Source organism: Chiloscyllium plagiosum, chromosome 7, assembly GCF_004010195.1.
Source record: "Chiloscyllium plagiosum isolate BGI_BamShark_2017 chromosome 7, ASM401019v2, whole genome shotgun sequence".
Lineage (NCBI taxonomy): Eukaryota > Metazoa > Chordata > Chondrichthyes > Orectolobiformes > Hemiscylliidae > Chiloscyllium > Chiloscyllium plagiosum.
Window position 1 is genome coordinate 67027411 of NC_057716.1, and position 18732 is coordinate 67046142.

The 18732-nt window shown below is 41.4% G+C and overlaps 1 protein-coding gene across 2 annotated transcripts in view; it reads right to left on the minus strand.

The window, feature by feature from the left end:
* The window catches only part of lmln (leishmanolysin-like (metallopeptidase M8 family)), a 78404-nt gene that overhangs the window by 36057 nt on the left and 23615 nt on the right, over positions 1-18732 (minus strand). For both annotated transcript variants that reach the window (XM_043693977.1, XM_043693976.1), the window contains one exon: positions 4784-4962. In XM_043693977.1, coding sequence (XP_043549912.1) covers positions 4784-4962 — 179 coding nt within the window. The remainder of the gene's footprint in view (positions 1-4783; positions 4963-18732) is intronic.

The following is an 18732-nucleotide window of genomic DNA, read 5'->3' on the forward strand; positions in this document are numbered from 1 at the left end:
TAAATGAGACCTGAGAGACACCTTTTTCACAAAATTCATATGTGGAATGAACTGCCAGAGGAAGTGGAAGGTGCAGGTGCAGTTACGAAATTTAAAAGACATTTAGATAGGTACATTAATAGGAAAGGTTTTAGAGGGATATGGACCAAACGCTGGCAAGTGAGACTAGTTTAATTTTGGAAACTTGGTCAGTATGGACTAGTTGAACTAAAAGGTTTATTCCCATGTTGTATGACTATCATATCATGGTTTATTGTGAGGGGAATTAATTATAAAAGCAGCGAGGTTTGGCATCAGTTATACGGGGCATTTTTGAGTCCACATTTAGAGCACTGCATAAAGCATTGATCACATTATATTTACAGAAAGATGTTAATGTGTTGGAAGCATTTGAAAAGGTTTACTAGACTAATATCCAGAATGGAGTGGAATGCCTTATGAGGAAAGGCTAGACCTACATCCTTAGAATTTAGAGTCAGATGGGATTTAATTAAAATCCTAGGGGATATGATCAGGTTGATATTGGAAACAATTTACACATGCGACAATGTAGAACTAGTGGTCATAGTTTAAAAACAAGGGGCACCCATTCAAAAGAGATGATGAAGCACTTTATCTCTCAGAGGGTTGAAAGTCTTTGGAATGTCCCACCTTAAAACAGATTTGGTGCAGAATCTTTAAATATTTTTTAAAAAGAGGTAGATATATTTTTAATTACCAAGGGGGTAAAAGATTATCGGGATATGTAAAAATATGGAGTTGAGGTCACAATGGGATCAGCGTCATTTTACTGAATAGCAGAACAGGTTCAAAAAGCTGAGTGATCTACTTTTGTTCCTTGTTTGTAATTTCCATTTTAAAATAAACTCTGCTGATAGTTTTCTCTTTCTCTACTTCTGACCTGCTAACTAACCTTCCCAAATCAATTTAGGATTTAAATTAGTACAATTTCAGTTACATGTCAGTATAACAGGAGCATTGAACAAAGTTTACTGAATGTTATTGAGATATTACAGCAATACTTTGGGCAGTTGATATAAATAAAGAGTATTGGAACAGTAGCTGAGACAGGGTTTTCCTTTGGAAAGCAATCATAACATTTTGGGATTCAGTTTGAGAGTGAAAAGCAGGAGTCAGAAACAATTCTGCTAAACCTAAATATGGGTAACTATAAAGGAATGAGGGTCACATTGGCTAGAATAGATTGGGAATGAAGTTCAGTAGAAAAATGGTTGATGAACAATAGTAGATGTCTAAGAAAATTGTTCATGGCATAGAATAAAGATATAGCGCAGTGAGGAAGGATTGTAGGAAGAGGGTAAACTGATGCGGAACACCATATGAAAGAAAAAAGACTTATGATGTGGCAAAGATTAGTAGTAGACCAGTGGATTGAGGAAGCTTAAAAAACCAACAAAAGCTGAGCAAAAAAATTAAAAAGAGTAAGAAAATAAACTATTACCATAAACTAATGAGTAATAATAAAATGCACAGCAAGAGTTTCTTTAAACGTTTAAAGAAAAAGTCAAAGTTAACATAGGCTTTTCAGAGAATGAGACTGAGAAATTATAATGGAGACACAGAAAATTACAAAGGAGCTATATAAATACTTCACGAACTTTCATTGCAGAAGACATTAAAAGCAGTTCAAAAATTCTAAACCAAGAGCCAAAAAATAGGGAAGAAAATACTTGAGTACAAAGGAAACCAATGGAGTTAATGCTGATCATTCCCCTGGACCTGATAAGTTACCTCCCAGGATCCTAGTTACAATGATAGTGAATGCACTGGTTGTAATCTTCTAAGAATCCTTGGATTCTGAAAGAGTCCCAGACAACTGGTAAAATACCAGTGTAACACCCTTATTAAAAATGGAAGAGAAAGAAAACACAAAAAAACTATAAATCAGTCAGCTTAACATCAAACACTGGGAAAATGTTCAAGTCTAAAATACAGGATGCAATGGCTATGCATTTAATAATCAAGCACAGTTAGCATGTCTTTACCAAGGAGGAATCATGCCTGACAAATTTATTAGAATTCTATAAGGAGGTAACAAGCAGGATAGATAAGAAGGAACATTAGGTGATTTCCAAAAGGCATTTGATAAGGTACTGCACATAGAAGCTTCTTAACAAGATTAAAGCCCATGGGTTTGGGGGAGTGTATCAGTATGGAAGATTGGCTAATTAATAGAATGCAGATTTGGGACAAAGACAGCATTTTCAGAAAGGCAACCTGTCACTAGAGGATTGTCACAAGAATTAGTGCAGGGATCACAATGATTTATAATATTTATTCATGACTTGGATGAAGAAAGTGAATGCACTATCGCAAAGTTGGCAGATACTACAAAATGGGCACGAAGCTAAGTACTGAGGGTGACACAAACAGTGTGTACAAGAACATAAAGTCACAGATTATATAGCACAGAAACAGACCCTTTGGAATAACTCATCTGCACCAACCAGATTTCCTAAACTGATCTAGCCCCATTTGTTTGCATTTGGCCCATATCCCTCTAAACCCTTCCTATTCATGTACCCATCCAGATGCCTTTTAAATGTTGTAATTTTAGACGAGGATTAAGGATGAGATTGCAGAGTACTTGGAAGTGCATGTTAAACAGTCATGATTTGGAGATGCTGGTGTTGGACTGGGGTGTACAAAGTTAAAAATCACACAACACCAGGTTATAGTCCAACAGGTTATAGTCCACCTGATGAAGGAGCGGCATTCAGAAAGCTAGTGTGCTTCCAATTAAACCTGTTGGACTATAACCTGGTGTTGTATGATTTTTAACCATGTTAAACAGAGCTGAGACAGCAGGCTTCATCAAGGTGAGGTCATGCCTGACTAATCTATTAAAATATAAGCTGGTTATCTAACTTGGCAGATGGAATACAATGCGAGAAATCGTGACGTTTTGTACTTTGGCAGGAAAAGGAACTGAATATTACTTAATGGAGAAAGATTGCTGAAATCTACAGCACAGAGAAATTTGGGGGTCCTTATGTATCAACCACAAAAAAACTAGCATTCAAGGTCAGCAGGTAATAAAGAAGGTAAATTGACCATTGACCTTTATCAGAAAGGGAATGGAACATAAAGAAAAGGAAGCTTTGCAAAAACTACACAAGCACTAATCGAACCACAACTAGAATACAGTGAATAACTCTATCACATCCAGCCCCAGTCGACCTTGAGAAGATGGTCGAGTGTATGGTGCTGGAAAAGCATAGCAGGTCAGGCAGCATCTCAGGAGCTGAAAAATCAATGTTTCAGGCAAAAGCCCTTCATCAGGAATGATGAAGGGCTTTTGCCCGAAACGTCGATCTTCCTGCTCCTCGGATGCTGTCTGACCTGCTGTGCTTTTCCCAGCACCACAGTCGACTCGAATCTCCAGCATCTGCAGTCCTCACTTTCACCTTGAGAAGATGGTGGTGAGCTGCCATCTTGTACAACTGCAGTTCATTTGGTACAAGTAGACCTACAATGCCATTCAGGAGGGAGTTCTAGGATTTTGATACTGAAGGAACATTGATATATTTCCAAATCTAGATGGTGAGTGGCTTGAAGGGAAACATGAGGTGGCGGTTTTCCCATGTATCTGATGTTCTTGCTGTTTCAGATGATAGTAGTAGTGGGTTTGGAAGGTGCTGTTTAAAGAGTACAGCTGAACATTTTTGGTCCCCTTATTAAAAGAAAGATATACTGACATTGGTGGCAGTCCACAGAAGGTTCACTAGGTCAATCCTGGGTATGAAAAGGCTTTTTTTATGAAAAGAGATGAAGAGCTATGCTTGAAATGTCAACACGTTCCTGATGAAGAGCTTATGCTTGAAACGTTGACTCTCTTGCTCCTTAGATGCTGCCTGACCAGCCATACTTTTCTACCGCCACACTTTTTTACTTTGATCTCCAGCATCTGCAGTCCTCACTTTCTGCTAGGTCAAACCCGTACTCATTGCAGTTCAGCAGAATAACAGGCAATCTTATTAAAACATAGACTTGGACAGCACATTTCCCTCTTGCTATAGTCTAAGACCAGAGGGCAAAATCAGCGGACTGAAATAGGGGTCAAATAGCCTACTTCGGCTCTTATATCTTACGTTTTGAAGTCACTTGTGGAATTCAGAATTTTCTAGATTGCACAAAAATGTCATAATTCCTAACCCCAACTGTGAGAACTGCAAACTCTATGAAGTTAAATATTTACCTGAAGCATAAATAATGATAAAACATGATAAAACTGTAAAGAAAATAATTTACTTATTTAAATATGTATTTTCACGCTTCGACTTCCAAAGAACCATGCAATAATGACTCTGATGAGATGCTTGGATCTGCTCAGAAAATCTTTGGAAAACTGGCATTTCTGAACAACAGATTTTTGGACTGGTGAATTGGAATAATATAAATTCTCACTTGTGCTCCTGCATGCAGATGAAGTGCCTCCCTTACAGTCTAGAACAAGGATAACAAACAATGCTACCTAAATTTATTTCATAATTCTGACCAATTGAGCCAATGTCAAAAATTGTCAAATTGCTAGACATCTGATATCAATAATTTAGGACTAAAACTTAACATTTGAAGTTTAAACTTGGCAGCATTTTAAACTTGGATCATACCTGCTGTACGCAAGCAATTATTGTTGAGTAGCAAATTAAGGTTCCCGTTTAGCTTTTATGAAATGTGGTTACTTAAGAATAAGCCAATTCGAAATCAAGATAGAGTTACAATTACTTACGTATTAAAGTCTAGTCATAAGCATCCCCACCTGTCCAATTCAGCTTCCAGCTGACAGTATGCTGCATAGGCTACAATATCCTCTTGTCCACAACGTTCTGTAGTCAGTGCACTCACATAAAGCAAAAAGTCAGCATCTGTGACACCTGGACCAACGGTTAACCCTGTAGACCCACAGGATTTTCCATTTTCACTACACACCCTGCATTGCTGGATAGATATCAAACAAATGTTAATAAACCAGACTATTTATACCTGAATTATATTTAGAATATAATTCTATAGAGATAAAAGATTGGTGCACACCAAATTTCATTTATTATGCCATCTAGAAAATGTTTTGGGCACAGCTGTGCTTCCTCATATTAACACCAACCTTTGAATAATAGACATATGATTTCAAAAGAAGAAATGGTCAAATAAAGAAAAATGTTCCTGATGTGTATACTATTGTGAGTGAGGAGCAAAAGCAAAATGTACCAATGATATGAAATATCAACAGGTAAAATATCAGTAAACAATGGATGCCTTCTCAACTTCCAAATTGCAGAACTCATTTCAACAAAGAGCAATGGAGGTGTGATTATTAAATACTTTTAAGCCTGAGTTACATAGATTCTTGGCTGACAATGGAATTAAAGCATATATTGGGAATTTAGAAAAGTTGAGGCCATACTCAGAACAGCCTCGACCTTATTAAATGGCACAGCAAACGTAAAGAGCCAAATTTATCTCTCCACCCTGGAGGCTTCCTGCTTCAATTCCTGACGAAGGGCTTTTGCCTGAAACGTTGATTTTCCTGCTCCTCGGATGCTGCCTGACCTGCTGTGCGTTTCCAGCATCACTCTGATCTAAACTTAAAGAGCCAAATGGCCTAACCCTGCTTCTAATTAGAGTTATAATGTACAGAAACAGGTTCTTTGACCCAAGTATCCAAGCTGACCAGGTTTCCTAAACTGAACTGGATCCATTTGACTATATTTGGTCCATATCCCGCTAAACCTTTCTGACCCAGTACTGCCGTAAACATCTTTTAAATGTTGAAATTGCACCCATCTCTAATTCTTAAGATCTTATGTTAAACAGAATGAGGACTTAGCAGAAAGTAGAAGAGAAAGATCATTCTAACTGTGAATAAATACCTTGCTTAACGAAAAAACATTTTGCAATTTACTGTAATATAAAGAGTTGATTGACTTAGAAATGAACACGTGAAAGAGTTGATTGACTTAGAAAATACCAACACGTGAAACAACACTGAGGATCTAGGATTTACTCATTTTAATTCAAAATCCATCAAGTCAAACGATCTATCACCATAGACCAATTTCCATAATGTTACTCATTTGAATTCAGCAATGTAACATTTTTGTTACAAAAAGAGTTACATGAATTATACTGTATACCTTGTAACTCTTCATGTCTCACTGTGAGTCTACATGAGAGAACCAGTAACATCAATGGGCTGCAAGCAATGGGAATTAGTTGTTTTACATAGAAAGCAGTAAACAGACACATATCAGAACATGAATATCATTATGGTTTCCACACCTGAGGCAAATACTGTATGGAAGAGGCTCCTACTGTAATCGGTGATACAAGCGAGCCACGAGGTGAGGATTTAAACAGGGACACAAGGTGTCTAAATGGTGTGTTTGGCACATATGTTAACATGAATGCTGATATCAAATATCCACTGAATTTAAATACAAAGCTAACTTCTGCTGCCATTGCAAATAGATTGTGAATTGAGGAAGGAAAGCCATGATGAAAGTAAGCACAAGTCCATCACTCAATCATGTGAAACCCAGGGAATATATTTAATTATAGTGCCTGTTATACCATACATGGTATTGCAATAAGGTGCTTTTAAAATGCTGTCTGGCTATGTTAGTTCTAAAACAACAGGTGCATCTTTTTTGCATTACTACCAAGTAGAAATTATGAGCGGAATTAAGAGTCATACCAGATGCAAATGTTAATGCTGTTCCTCTTTTCACAGATGTTGCCAGATCTGTTGAGTTTCATGAGATTCTCTGCATGCACTTCAGATTTCCAGCATCAGCAGTATTCTGCTTTTAGCCTGCTGTTGTTTAACCAACAGTCATGAAGGACTCACTATCGTTATTGCTCACCCAACAAACTCTGCTTCAAAAATCAGGAAAGCCCCAAGAAAAGCTACTCCCATCCTTTCTTACAAATCCTCTCACAACTCCAGACAGTGATCATTGTGGTGCCTAACATCCACCCACACTCAACAATCTAGGGATGCGTGCTTCTGCCCAGATAACTGCCTGATTACTCGGTAACTGCATAGGTTTATAAAGAGAAGCAACACAGGGTTCCAAGCAGTTTTCTAAGCAGTGGGCAAGACACCCATTGCACATATTAAATTCTGCCCTAAAATTCAGGATTCTATTAAGAGTAAATTAAGTTTGAAGAAGTGGAAAATGACCAATGTAACAGATTTTGAAAAACTGTCGATCAGGTAGATTAACATTTATAATAAAGGAGTCATAGAGATGTACAGCATGGAAACAAACCCTTTGATCTAACTCGTCCATGCTGACCAGATATCCTAACCTAATCTACTCTTATTTGCCAGCACTTGGTCCATATCGCTCCAAACCCTTTCTATTCATACACCCATCCAGATGCCTTTTAAATGCTGTAATTGTACCAGCCTCCACCACTTCCTCTGGCAGCTCATTCCATACAAACACTAACCCCTGTGTGAAAATGTTGCCACTGAGGTCCCTTTTATATCTTTTCTCTCTCACCCTAAATCTCTAGTTCTGGATTGGCCCACCCCAGGGAAAAGATTTTGTCTATTTATCCTTCCCATGCCCCTCATAACTTGATAAACCTCCATAACATCACCCCTCAGTCTCCGATGCTCCAAGGAAAACAGCCGCAGCCTATTCAGCCTCTCCCTATAGCTCAAATTCTCCAACTCTGGCAACATTCTTGTAAATCTTTTCAAGTTTCACAACATCCTTCTGATAAGGAGTCCAGAATTGCATGCAGTATTCCAAAAGTGGCTTAATCAATGTCCTGTACAGCTGCAACATGACCTCTCAACTCCTATATTCAATGCACTGACCAATAAAGGAAAGCATACCAAACGCCTTCTTTACTATCCTATCTACCTGCAACTACACTTTCAAGGAACTATGAACCTGTACTCCAAGATCTCTTTGTTCAGCAACACTCCCCAGGACCTTACCGTTAAGTGCATGAGTCCTGCTCTGATTTGCTTTTCCAAAATGCAACACTTCGCATTTATCTAAATTAAACTTCATCTGCAGCTCTTCAGCCCATTGGCCCATCTGATCAAGATCCCACTGTACTCTGAGATTACCTTCTTCGCTGTCCATTACACCTTCAATTTTGGTGTAATTTGCAAATGTACTAACTGTACGGCCTACGTTCACATCCAAATTATTTACATAAATGAGATGAATCAAAAATAATTAGAAGCACACAGCGTAGATTTCAGAAACAAATCTTTGCGTCATCTACAAACTTAGCAACGCTGCCTTTAGTTCCTTTGGCCAAATTGTTGGCAAATTGGATCAAAACGTTTTAAAAGGAAAGGAAACATAAGAATTACAGACAGTCTCTCACAATCATTAAAGAGAGCAATAGTGTCCCAGAGAAGTTGTTTGGATATAGGCAGTGAGGAAGTGATCTGATTTTGATATACATCTGACGGAAGTGGCATTCACATTTGTTGATGCGATTGAATTGGGCTGAAATGAAGTTTAAATAAACGAGGAGAGATTAAGTAGCTTAGGCCTATATCTGGCAGAGTTTATAAAGATAAGTGTAAATCTAATTGATTATTGTACAATACTAAAGGGGCAATAAGAGGTCACAGTTTTAGGCTAAAGGGCAGCATATTTAAAATAAACATGAGGAGGAATTACTTCTCTCAAAGTGTCGTGAATCTGTGGAATTCACTACCCTAGAGTGCGGTGGGCACTGAATATATTCAAGATGAAGAGAGACTGGCTTTTAATTAGTAATGAGTTGAAGGGTTATGCAGCAAACAAGAAAGTGGAGTTGGGTCAATAGTCTGAGAGGTGGGAAGGGAGTTTAATTTGGATAAATGTGAAGTGTTGCATTTTGGTACCACGAACAAGGACAGGACTTAGAACATAGAACAATACAGCGCAATATAAGCAATACAATACTGAACAGGCCCTTCGGCCCATAATGTTGCGCTGACCTGTGAACTCATCTAAGCCCAACCCCCTACACTATCCCATCATTATCAATGTGCTTATCCAAGGATTGTTTAAATCTCACTAATGTTGCTGAGTTAACTACATTGGCAGGCAGGGTATTCCACGCTCTTACCACTCTCTAAGTAATGAACCTGCCTCTGACATCTGTCTTAAATCTATCACCCCTCAATTTGTAGCTATGCCCCTCGTATAAGCTGATGTCATCATCCCAAGAGACTTTCACTGTCTACCCGAACTAATCCTCTGACCATCTTGTAAGTCTCTATCAAATCCCCTCCTAATCTTCTTTCCAATGACAACAGACCCAAGTCTCTCAGCCTTTCCTCATAAGACCATTCCTCCAGACCAGGCAACATCCCGGTAAATCTCCTCCGCACCTTTTCCAATGCTTCCACATCCTTTCTGTAATGGGGCGATCAGAACTGTACACAATATTCCAAGTGAGGCCGCACTAGCGTTTTGTATAGTTGCAGCATGACATCACAGCTCCGTAACTCAATCCCTCTACCAATGAAACCTAACACACCATATGCCTTCTGAACAACACTATCAACCTGAGTGGCAACTTTCAGGGATCTATGTACATGGACTCCAAGATCCCTCTGCATATCCACACTACCAAGAATCTTTCCATTGACCCAGCATTCTGCCTCCCTGTTATTCTTCCCAAAGTGAATCATCTCACATTTATCTGCGCTGAACTCCATTTGCCACTTCTCAGCCCAGTTCTGCAGTTTATCCAAGTCCCCCTGTAACATTCTTCCACACTATCCACCATTCCACCAACTTCAGTGCCATCTGCAAACTTACTAACTCATCTATGCCTGTGCCCATTTATAAAAATGACAAACAGCTGTGGTCCCAAAACAGATCCTTGCAGTACACCAATAGTAACCGGACTCTAGGCTGAATATCTTCAATCAACCACCACTCGCTGCCTTCTTACAGAAAGCCAGTTTCTAATCCAAACTGCTAAATCACCCTCAATTCTATGCCTCTGCATTTTCTCCAACAGCCTATTATGTGGAACCTTATCAAAAGCTTTACTGAAGTCACATACATCACGTCAACTGCCCTACCTTCATCCACATGCTTGGTCAGCTTCTCAAAAAACCCAATGAGGTTTGTGAGACATGACCTGCCGTTGACAAAACCATGCTAGATGCTTATCAATCTTATCTCTTATAATCCTTTCCAAAACCTTTCCTACAACAGGTGTAAGGCTCACTGGTCTATAATTACCTGGGTCACCTCTCTTCTTGAACAAAGGCAGAACATTTGCAACCCTCCAGTCCTCTGGTATCAAACCTGTAGACCATGACAACTCAAAAATCAAAGCAAAATGTTCCAACACCTCCTCTCTAGCTTCCCAGAGAATCCTCAGATAAATCCCATCCAGCCAAAGGGACTTGTCTACTTTCAGTCCTTCTAGAATTGATAATATCTCTTCCTTACTAACCTCGATCCTTTCTAGTCTAATATCTCATATCCTATTCTTTTCCTCTACAATATTCTCCTTTTTCTGAGTGAAAACTGATGAAAAATATTTGTTTAGCACCTCTTCGATCTCCACAGGGTCCACACACAACTTCCCACCACTGTCTTTGACTGGCCCTATTCCTATCCTAATTATCCTTTTATTCCTCACATACCTATAGAAAGCTTTAGGGTTGTCCTTTATTCCATCTGCTAATGACTGCTCATGTTCTCTCTTTGCTCTCCTTAACTCTCTCTTTAAATCCTTCCTCGCTAATTTGTAACTCTCCATCGCCTCATTTGAACCATCTCCTCTCATCGTCACATAAGCCGCCTCCTTCCACTGAACAAGAGATGCAATTTCTGTCATAAACCACAGTTCCCTTACCTTATCTTTCCTCCCTGGCTGACAGGTACACACCTATCAAGGACACATATCTCTTCCTTCAATCAGCTCCACATTTCAATTGTCCCCATTCCCTGCATTTTGCTACCCCATTCTATGTCTCCTAAGTCTTGAAAAAAGCATTATAACTGCCCTTCCCCCATCGATAACTCTTACCCTGTGGTATGCACCTATCCCTTTCCATCGCTAAACTAAATGTAACCGAATTATGGTCACTTTCTCCAAAGTGTTCACCTATCACTAAATCAAACACCTGGCCTGGTTCATTACCAAGCACCAGATCCAGTGGGGCCTCCCCTCTTGTTGGCCCTTGGACATACTGTGTCAGGAGACCCTCCTGCACACAATGGACAAAAACTGATCCATCCAATGTACTAGAGTTATAGTATTTCCAGTCAGTGTTGGGGAAGTTAAAGTCCCCCATAATGACCACCCTGTTCCTTTCACTCCTACCCAGAATTATTTTGCCGATCCTCTCCTCCACAGCCCAGGAACTCTGCAGAGGCCTATAAAAAAACTCCCAGCAGTGTGACCTCTCCTCTCCAGTTTCTAATCTCAGCCCATACTACCTTAATAGATAAGTCCTTGTCAAAAGTTCTTTCAGCCACCGTTATATTGTCCTTGATTAACAAGACCACACCTCCCTCTCTTTTACCACCTTCCCTGTTCTTAATGAAAGATGCAAATCCTGGAACCTGGTCATGTATTCCTGACCCTGCTCTATCCATGTCTCTGAAATGGCCATAACATCGAAGTCCCAAGTACCTATTCATGCCACAAGCTTACCTACCTTATTTCAGATACTTCTGGCGTTGAAGTAAACACACTTCAAACCAGCTTGCTGTCTGCCAGCACATTCCTGTGACTGTGAAATCCTATCCATCTCCCTACTCTCATCCTTCTGCGGACTGGAGCTACACCTCAGGTTCCCAACCCCTTGCTGAGCTAGTTAAAACCCACCAGAATAGCACCAGCAAATTTCCCACCCAGGATATTAGTTACCCTCTGGTTCAAGTGAAGACCATCCTGTTTGTAGAGGTCCCACCTTCCCCAGAATGAGCCCCAATTATCCATGTACCTGAAACCCTCCCTCCTGCACCATTCTTGCAACCATGTGTTCAGCTGACATCTCTCCCTATTCCTTGCCTCAGTTATACAATTAATGACAGGACCCTGGGTAGTGTTATAGAACAGAGACCCAAGGGTTCAGGGTACATAATTCTTTGAAATTTGTGTCACAAGTAGACAGGGTGGTTAAGGAGACATTTAGCCCCTGTGTCTTTATTGCTCAGACCTTTGAGCAGAGGAGTTAGGACATCACATTGAGGCTGTACAGGTCATTGAGAGGCCTCTTCTGGAGTATTGCGTGCAGTTCTGGTTGCCCTATTATAGAAAGGGTATTATTAAACTGGAGATGGTTCAGAAAAGATTTACCAGGATTTTGCTGGGAATGGAGAGTATAAAAATAGACTGAAATAGATGGAAAGGTTTGCACATTTTTCACTGGAGCATACTAGACTGACGGGTGACTTTACTGAGGTTTACAAAATCATGAGAGACATAGATAAGGTTAATAGCAAGGATCCTTTCTCTATGGTGGGGGAGTTGAAAACTAGGGAGCATATTTATAAGGTGAGAGGTGAAAGATTTAAAATGGACATGAACAGCAAATGTTTTACACAGAGTGGTTTGTGCGTGAAATGAACTGCCAGAGAAAGATAGGTTGCAGATACAGAAAGGTTGCAGATACAGTTACAATGTTTAAAGGACATTTGCATAAGTTGATGAATAAGAAAGGTTTGAAGGGATATGGGCCAAGCACAGGCAGGTGGGAATATTTTAGTTTGGGAACATGGTTGGTGTGGACTGATTGGAACACTTTGTATGACTATGACTCCATGTGATTTTCCAAAATCATATTAAATGGTGAGGCAGGTTCAAGGGAGTGAATTGTCTATTCCTATTCCTGCTCGTCATATTCAACTAGGAAGCACAGTAAATAATCTTAAGGATTCACATACGGTTGCTGGGTGGAAAATGATAAGATGGTGGAATGAAGAAAATTGTTGCAGAGAGAATCCAATGACAAAATTGCAATATTTTAATGGATGAAGACTGGATTTGTAGAAAGAGAGAGAAATTCTGAGTCCAGGCTCATGTAGTTAGCACTGCTGCCTCACAGCACCAGGGACCTGGGTTCAATTCCACTCTTGGGCGACTTCCTGTGTGGAATTTGCACATTCTCCCCATGTCTGTGTGGGCTTCCTCCCACAGTCTAAACATGTGCATGTTGGGTGGATTGGCCATGAAAAATTACCCACAGTGTCCAGGGATGTATGGGTTAGGGGCATTAACCATGGGAAATGCAGGGTTATGGGAATGGGTCTGGGGGGGTGCCCTTCAGAAGGTTGATGTGACTTGTTGGGCTGAATGGCCTGTTTCCACACTTTAGTGATTCTATAGATCCTATAAAGGGTAAATAACTCATCAATGAGATAAAGCCATAAAATCTAACTGAATAATGGATGGTATGGCAAGAAGTCGAGAATAAAAAACACTAAGATGCAATTGCGGCATTAAAATGTAATAGAATCAGTTTTATTTTTATTATTTCCTTCTCTGCACCATTTTATTATTCATTCATGGATATGGAATTCACTGGTAATGCCAATATTTATTGTCCATAACTAAGTGCCCTCGGGGAAGATAATTGCTGAGCTGCCTTCTTGAACTGTGCGCAATGTTAAGTCTTACTTTATGGGAAGAAAGTTGAGGCACGAGGTATAGTGTAAATTCATCAGGACAATGCTTGACAAGAGAAAATACAAAATGAAAGAAGATTGGGACTGGTGTCAATGAATAGAGAAAATGAATGAGTGATTTGGTAGAGAGGTTTAAAATAATGAAAGGATAGACATAGTATAGGAGTAGATTCCATTGTTTGAAGGGGTCAGAGTAGTAGATTTACATACAACTTGCAATTCAATAGAGTTAAGATAGAGGGTTTTTTTTGCCCATGAAGAACTGTTAGGCTGCAGAATCACTGGGGTTCATTATCAAGACAGCAACTGTGCATAAAGCAGAATCAAAAACAGCAAGCACATAACGTTGTACAATTCTTGCATGGTTGACAAACTCTTAACACAAATTGTTTGGGCTAAACAGTTCATTGTCTTGTCATTTTATAGCAATGAATCTGGCCTATAGCAAGGCTCCCATAAACATTTTGAGCTTGCACTGACTTAATCCCCAGTCATATTTAGTAAAGACAAACAAAAAAAAGAAAATTAAAACACATTGTAAATATTTAGTTTTCCTATAATTCTATTTCAATTCATTGCTTCCATCCTAATTAAGTAATTTTCTGTAGGATGTCCAAACGCCAAAAAACAGGGAACCTCTCCACTCAAACACAACATTAAACCCTTTGATCCTCCCTTGATAATTCAGGGTAAATTAACCCTGTTTTAGGCATCCCACTCAATGAAAGGGAAATTGATCTTTTTCCTTTGATTCCCCCTACTCTGCTTCCAAAAATCTCAGGGAGCTGTGGAAAATTGTCCCAATCATTCACGTCCTCACTTTCCCATCACACTCCAACTACTCCCCCCTTGCTATTAACTACTTCCCTCCTTCTCCATCTTCTTCACTCTCTTTCTCCTCTCCAAATTCTCTTTATCATTCTTCAAGCCATCCCTATCCACGTTGCCACACTCTTTGCACTGTTCCTATATTTAGCTTTCCCCTGATCCCAGCCTCACTAGGGTCTCTGCCTTTCTATCTTCTTGTTCAACTTCTAACTGAAAAACAAAGAACTGCAGATTCTGGAAACTGGAAATAAGAACAAAAGTTGACGGAGAACTCGTTCATGAGTCACAGAAAGGTAGCATGCAGGTACAGCAGATAATAAAGAAAGTGAATGGAATGTTGGCTTTTACAGCTGAAGGAATAGAATATAAAGCATATAAGTAAACTATAGAAGGTATTGGTGAGACTGCACCTGGATTATTGCGCACAGTAATGGTCCCCTTATTTGTGGAAAGATGTAATGGCACTGGAAGCAGTTCAGAGGAGGTTCATATAACATACATCAAAAACAAAACAGTACAGCACAGTACAGGCCCTTTGGCCCTCGATATTGTGCTGACCTTTTATCCTATACTAAGATCAAACTAACGCACATACCCTTCATTTTACTGTCACCCATGTGCCTATTCAAAAGTCACTTTAATGTCCTTAACGTATCTGATTCAACCGCCACCTCTGGCAGTGCATTCCACGTACCCATCATTCTCTCTGTCAAGAACCGACCTCTGACATCACCCCTAAACCTTCTTCCAATCACTTCAAAATTATGCCCCCTTGTGTTAGCCATTTCTGCACTGGGAAAAAGCTTCTGACTATTCAATCTATCTGTGCCTCTCATCATCTTGTACACCTCTATCAAATCTCCTCTTATCCTTCTTCACTTCAATGAGAACAACCCCGCTCCCTCAGTCTTTCTTCATAAGAAATGCCCTCCAGTCCATGCAACATCCTGGTAAATCTCCTCTGCACCCTCTCTGAACCTCCACATACTTCCTATAATGAGACAACTAGAACTGCACACAATATGCCAAGTGTGGTCTAACCAGGGCTCTGTAAAGCTGAGCTCTATAGACCCCCATCACCAAACCACCATCTCCCAGACCATACACCACCTCAGGGGATCTCCCACCCTCAGCTTCCAACCTCATAGTTCGGGAACCCAGCACCGCCCAATTCTACCTCCTACCCAAGATCCACAAGTCTAACTACCTCGGCCGACCCATTGTCTCAGCCTGGTCCTGCCCCACCGAACTCATCTTCACCTACCTCAATATGGCCCTGTTCCCCCAGTCCAGGAACTCCCCACATATGTTTGGGATACCACCCATGCCCTCCATCACCTCCATGACTTCTGTTTCCCCGACCCCAAAGCCTCATCTTCACCATGGATATCCAGTCCCTCTACATCTTAATCCATCATGACCAGGGCCTCCGTTTCTTCCTCGCCTGACATCCCCACCAGTATCCTTCCACTGACATTCTCATTCATTTGGTTGAACTGGTCTACACCCTCAACAATTTCTCTTTCGAATCCTTCCATTTCCTCCAGACGATAGGGATAGGCACGGGCACTCGCGTGGGCCCCAGCTATGCATGTCTCTTTGTCGGCTACGTAGAATAGTCCATCTTCTGTAGTTACACCGGCACCGTTCCCCATCTTTTCCTCTACTATATTGATGATTGCATCAGCGCCACCTCATGCTCCCATGAGGTGGTTGAGCAGTTCATCAATTTCACCAACACATTCCACATCAACCTTAAATTCACATGGACCGTCTCTGACACCTCCCTCCTCTTCCTAGACCTCTCCATCTCCATCAATGATGACCGACGCAAGACCGACATTTTTTACAATCCTACCAACTCCCACAGCTACCTGGATTACACCTAATCCCACCCTACCTCCGGCAAAAGTGCTATCCTGTATTCCCAATTCCTCCGCCTCTGCTGTATCTGCTCACAGGAGGACCAGTTCCACTGCAGAACACACCAGATGGCCTCCTTCTTTAAAGACCATAATTTCCCTTCCCATGTGGTTGAAGGTGCCCTCTATCTTATCTCCGCCCTCAAACCCCACCCCTCCAACTGCAATAAAGACAGAACCACCCTGGTCCTCACCTTCCACCCCACCAAGCTCCACATAAACTGCATCATCCGCCGACATTTCAGCCACCTCCAAACAGACCCCACTACCAGGGATATATTTCCCTCTCCACCCCTTTCCACAAAGACGCGTTCCCTCCGTGACTACCTGGTCAGGTTCACGATTCCCAACAACCCACCCTGCCCTCCTGGCACCTTCCCCACCACCGCAGGAATTGCAAAACCTGCATCCACACCTCCCCCTTCATCCTCCATCCAAGGCCCCAAAGGAGCCTTCCACATCCATCAAAGTTTCACCTGCACTTCTACACATCATTTATTGCATCGGTTGCTCCCGATGAGGTCTCCTTTACATTGGGGAGACTGGACGCCTTCTCGCACAACGCTTTAGAGAACATCTCCGGGACACCCACACCAATCAACCCCACCGCCCTGTGGCTGAATATTTCAACTCCCCCTCCCAATATGCCAAGGGTATGCAGGTCCTGGGCCACCTCCACCAGCACTCCCTCAACAGCTGACGCCTGGAGGATGAACGCCTCACCTTCCGCCTCGGAACCCTTCAACCCCAGGGCATCAATGTGGATCCTGGAACTTCACCAGTTTCCTCATTTCCCCTCCCCCCCACCTTACCCCAATTCCAACCTGCCAGCTCAGCACCATCCTCATGACCCGTCCCACCTGTCAATCTTCCTTCCCCTATCCACTCCACCCTCCTCTCCAACCTGTCACCTTTATCCCTTCCTCCATTCACCTGTTGCACTCCTTGCTACGTTCTCTCTAGCCCCACCCCCTCCCATTTATCTCTCCACCCAGAGCTTCCAGGCTCATTCCTGATAAAAGACTCCTGCCCGAAACATCGATTTTCCTGCTCCTCGCATGCAGCCTGACGTGCTGTGCATTTCCAGCACCACTCTAATCTTGACTCTAACCTCCAGCATCTGCAGTCCTCACTTTCGCCTCCTCTATAGAGCCGAAGCATGACCTCGCAGCTCTTAAATTCAATCCCCCGTAATGAAAGCCAACATTCTGAATGCCTTCTTAATAACCCTACCAGCTTGGGTGGCAACCTTGAGGGATCTGTGGACATGGACCCCAAAATCCCTCTGTTCCCCCACACTGCCAAGAATCCTGCCTTTAACTCTGTATTCAAATTCAACCCTCCAAAATGAATCACTTCACACTTTTCTAGGTTGAACTCCATCTGCCCCTTCATCCCAGTTCTGCATCCTGTCAATGTCCCGTTGCAGCCTACAACAGCCCTTCATACTATCCACCATTCCACCCAACCTTCGTGTCATCGGCAAACTTACTAACCCACCCTTTCACTTCCTCAACCAATTCATTTATAAAAATCACAAAGAGCAGAGGTCCCAGAACAGATGCCTTCAGAACACCACTGGTCACTGAGCTCCAGGCTGAATATTTTCCATCTACTACCGCCCTCTGTCTTCTATCGGCCTGCCAATTCTGTATCCAGACAGCCAGACTTCCCTGCATTCCATGCCTCCTCACGTTCTGAATAAGCCTACGATGGGGAGCCTTATCAAATGCCTTGCTAAAATACATGTACGCCACAACCACTACTCTACTTTCATCAATGTGCTTTGTGACATCCTCAAAGAATTCAATAAGGCTTGTGAGACATGACCTGCCCCCTCACAAAGCCATACTGACCATCTCTAATCAAATAATGATTTTTAAATAATCATAAATCCTGTCTCCCGGAATCCTCTCCAATAATTTGCCCACCACTAATTTAAGACTGACTGGTCTGTAACTCCCAGGATTATCCTTATTCCCTTTCTTGAAAAGGAATAACTTTGCCACCCTCCAATCATCTGGTAGTACTTCAGTGGACAGCGAGGATGCAAAGATCATTGCCAAAAGCACAGCAATCTCTTCCTTCACTTTCTATAGTAACCCTGGGTATATTTCATCTGGCTTGGAGACTTATCTATCCTTATGTTTTTCAAACTTTTCAGCATATCCTACTTCTTAACATCAACCTGTTCTAACATATCAACCTGTTTCATGCTGTCTTCACAAATGTCAAGGTCACTCTCAGTAGTGAATACTGAAGCAAAGTATTCATTGATGATCTCCCCTACCTCCTCCGACTCCAGACGCAAGTTCCCTCCACTATCCCTGATCAGC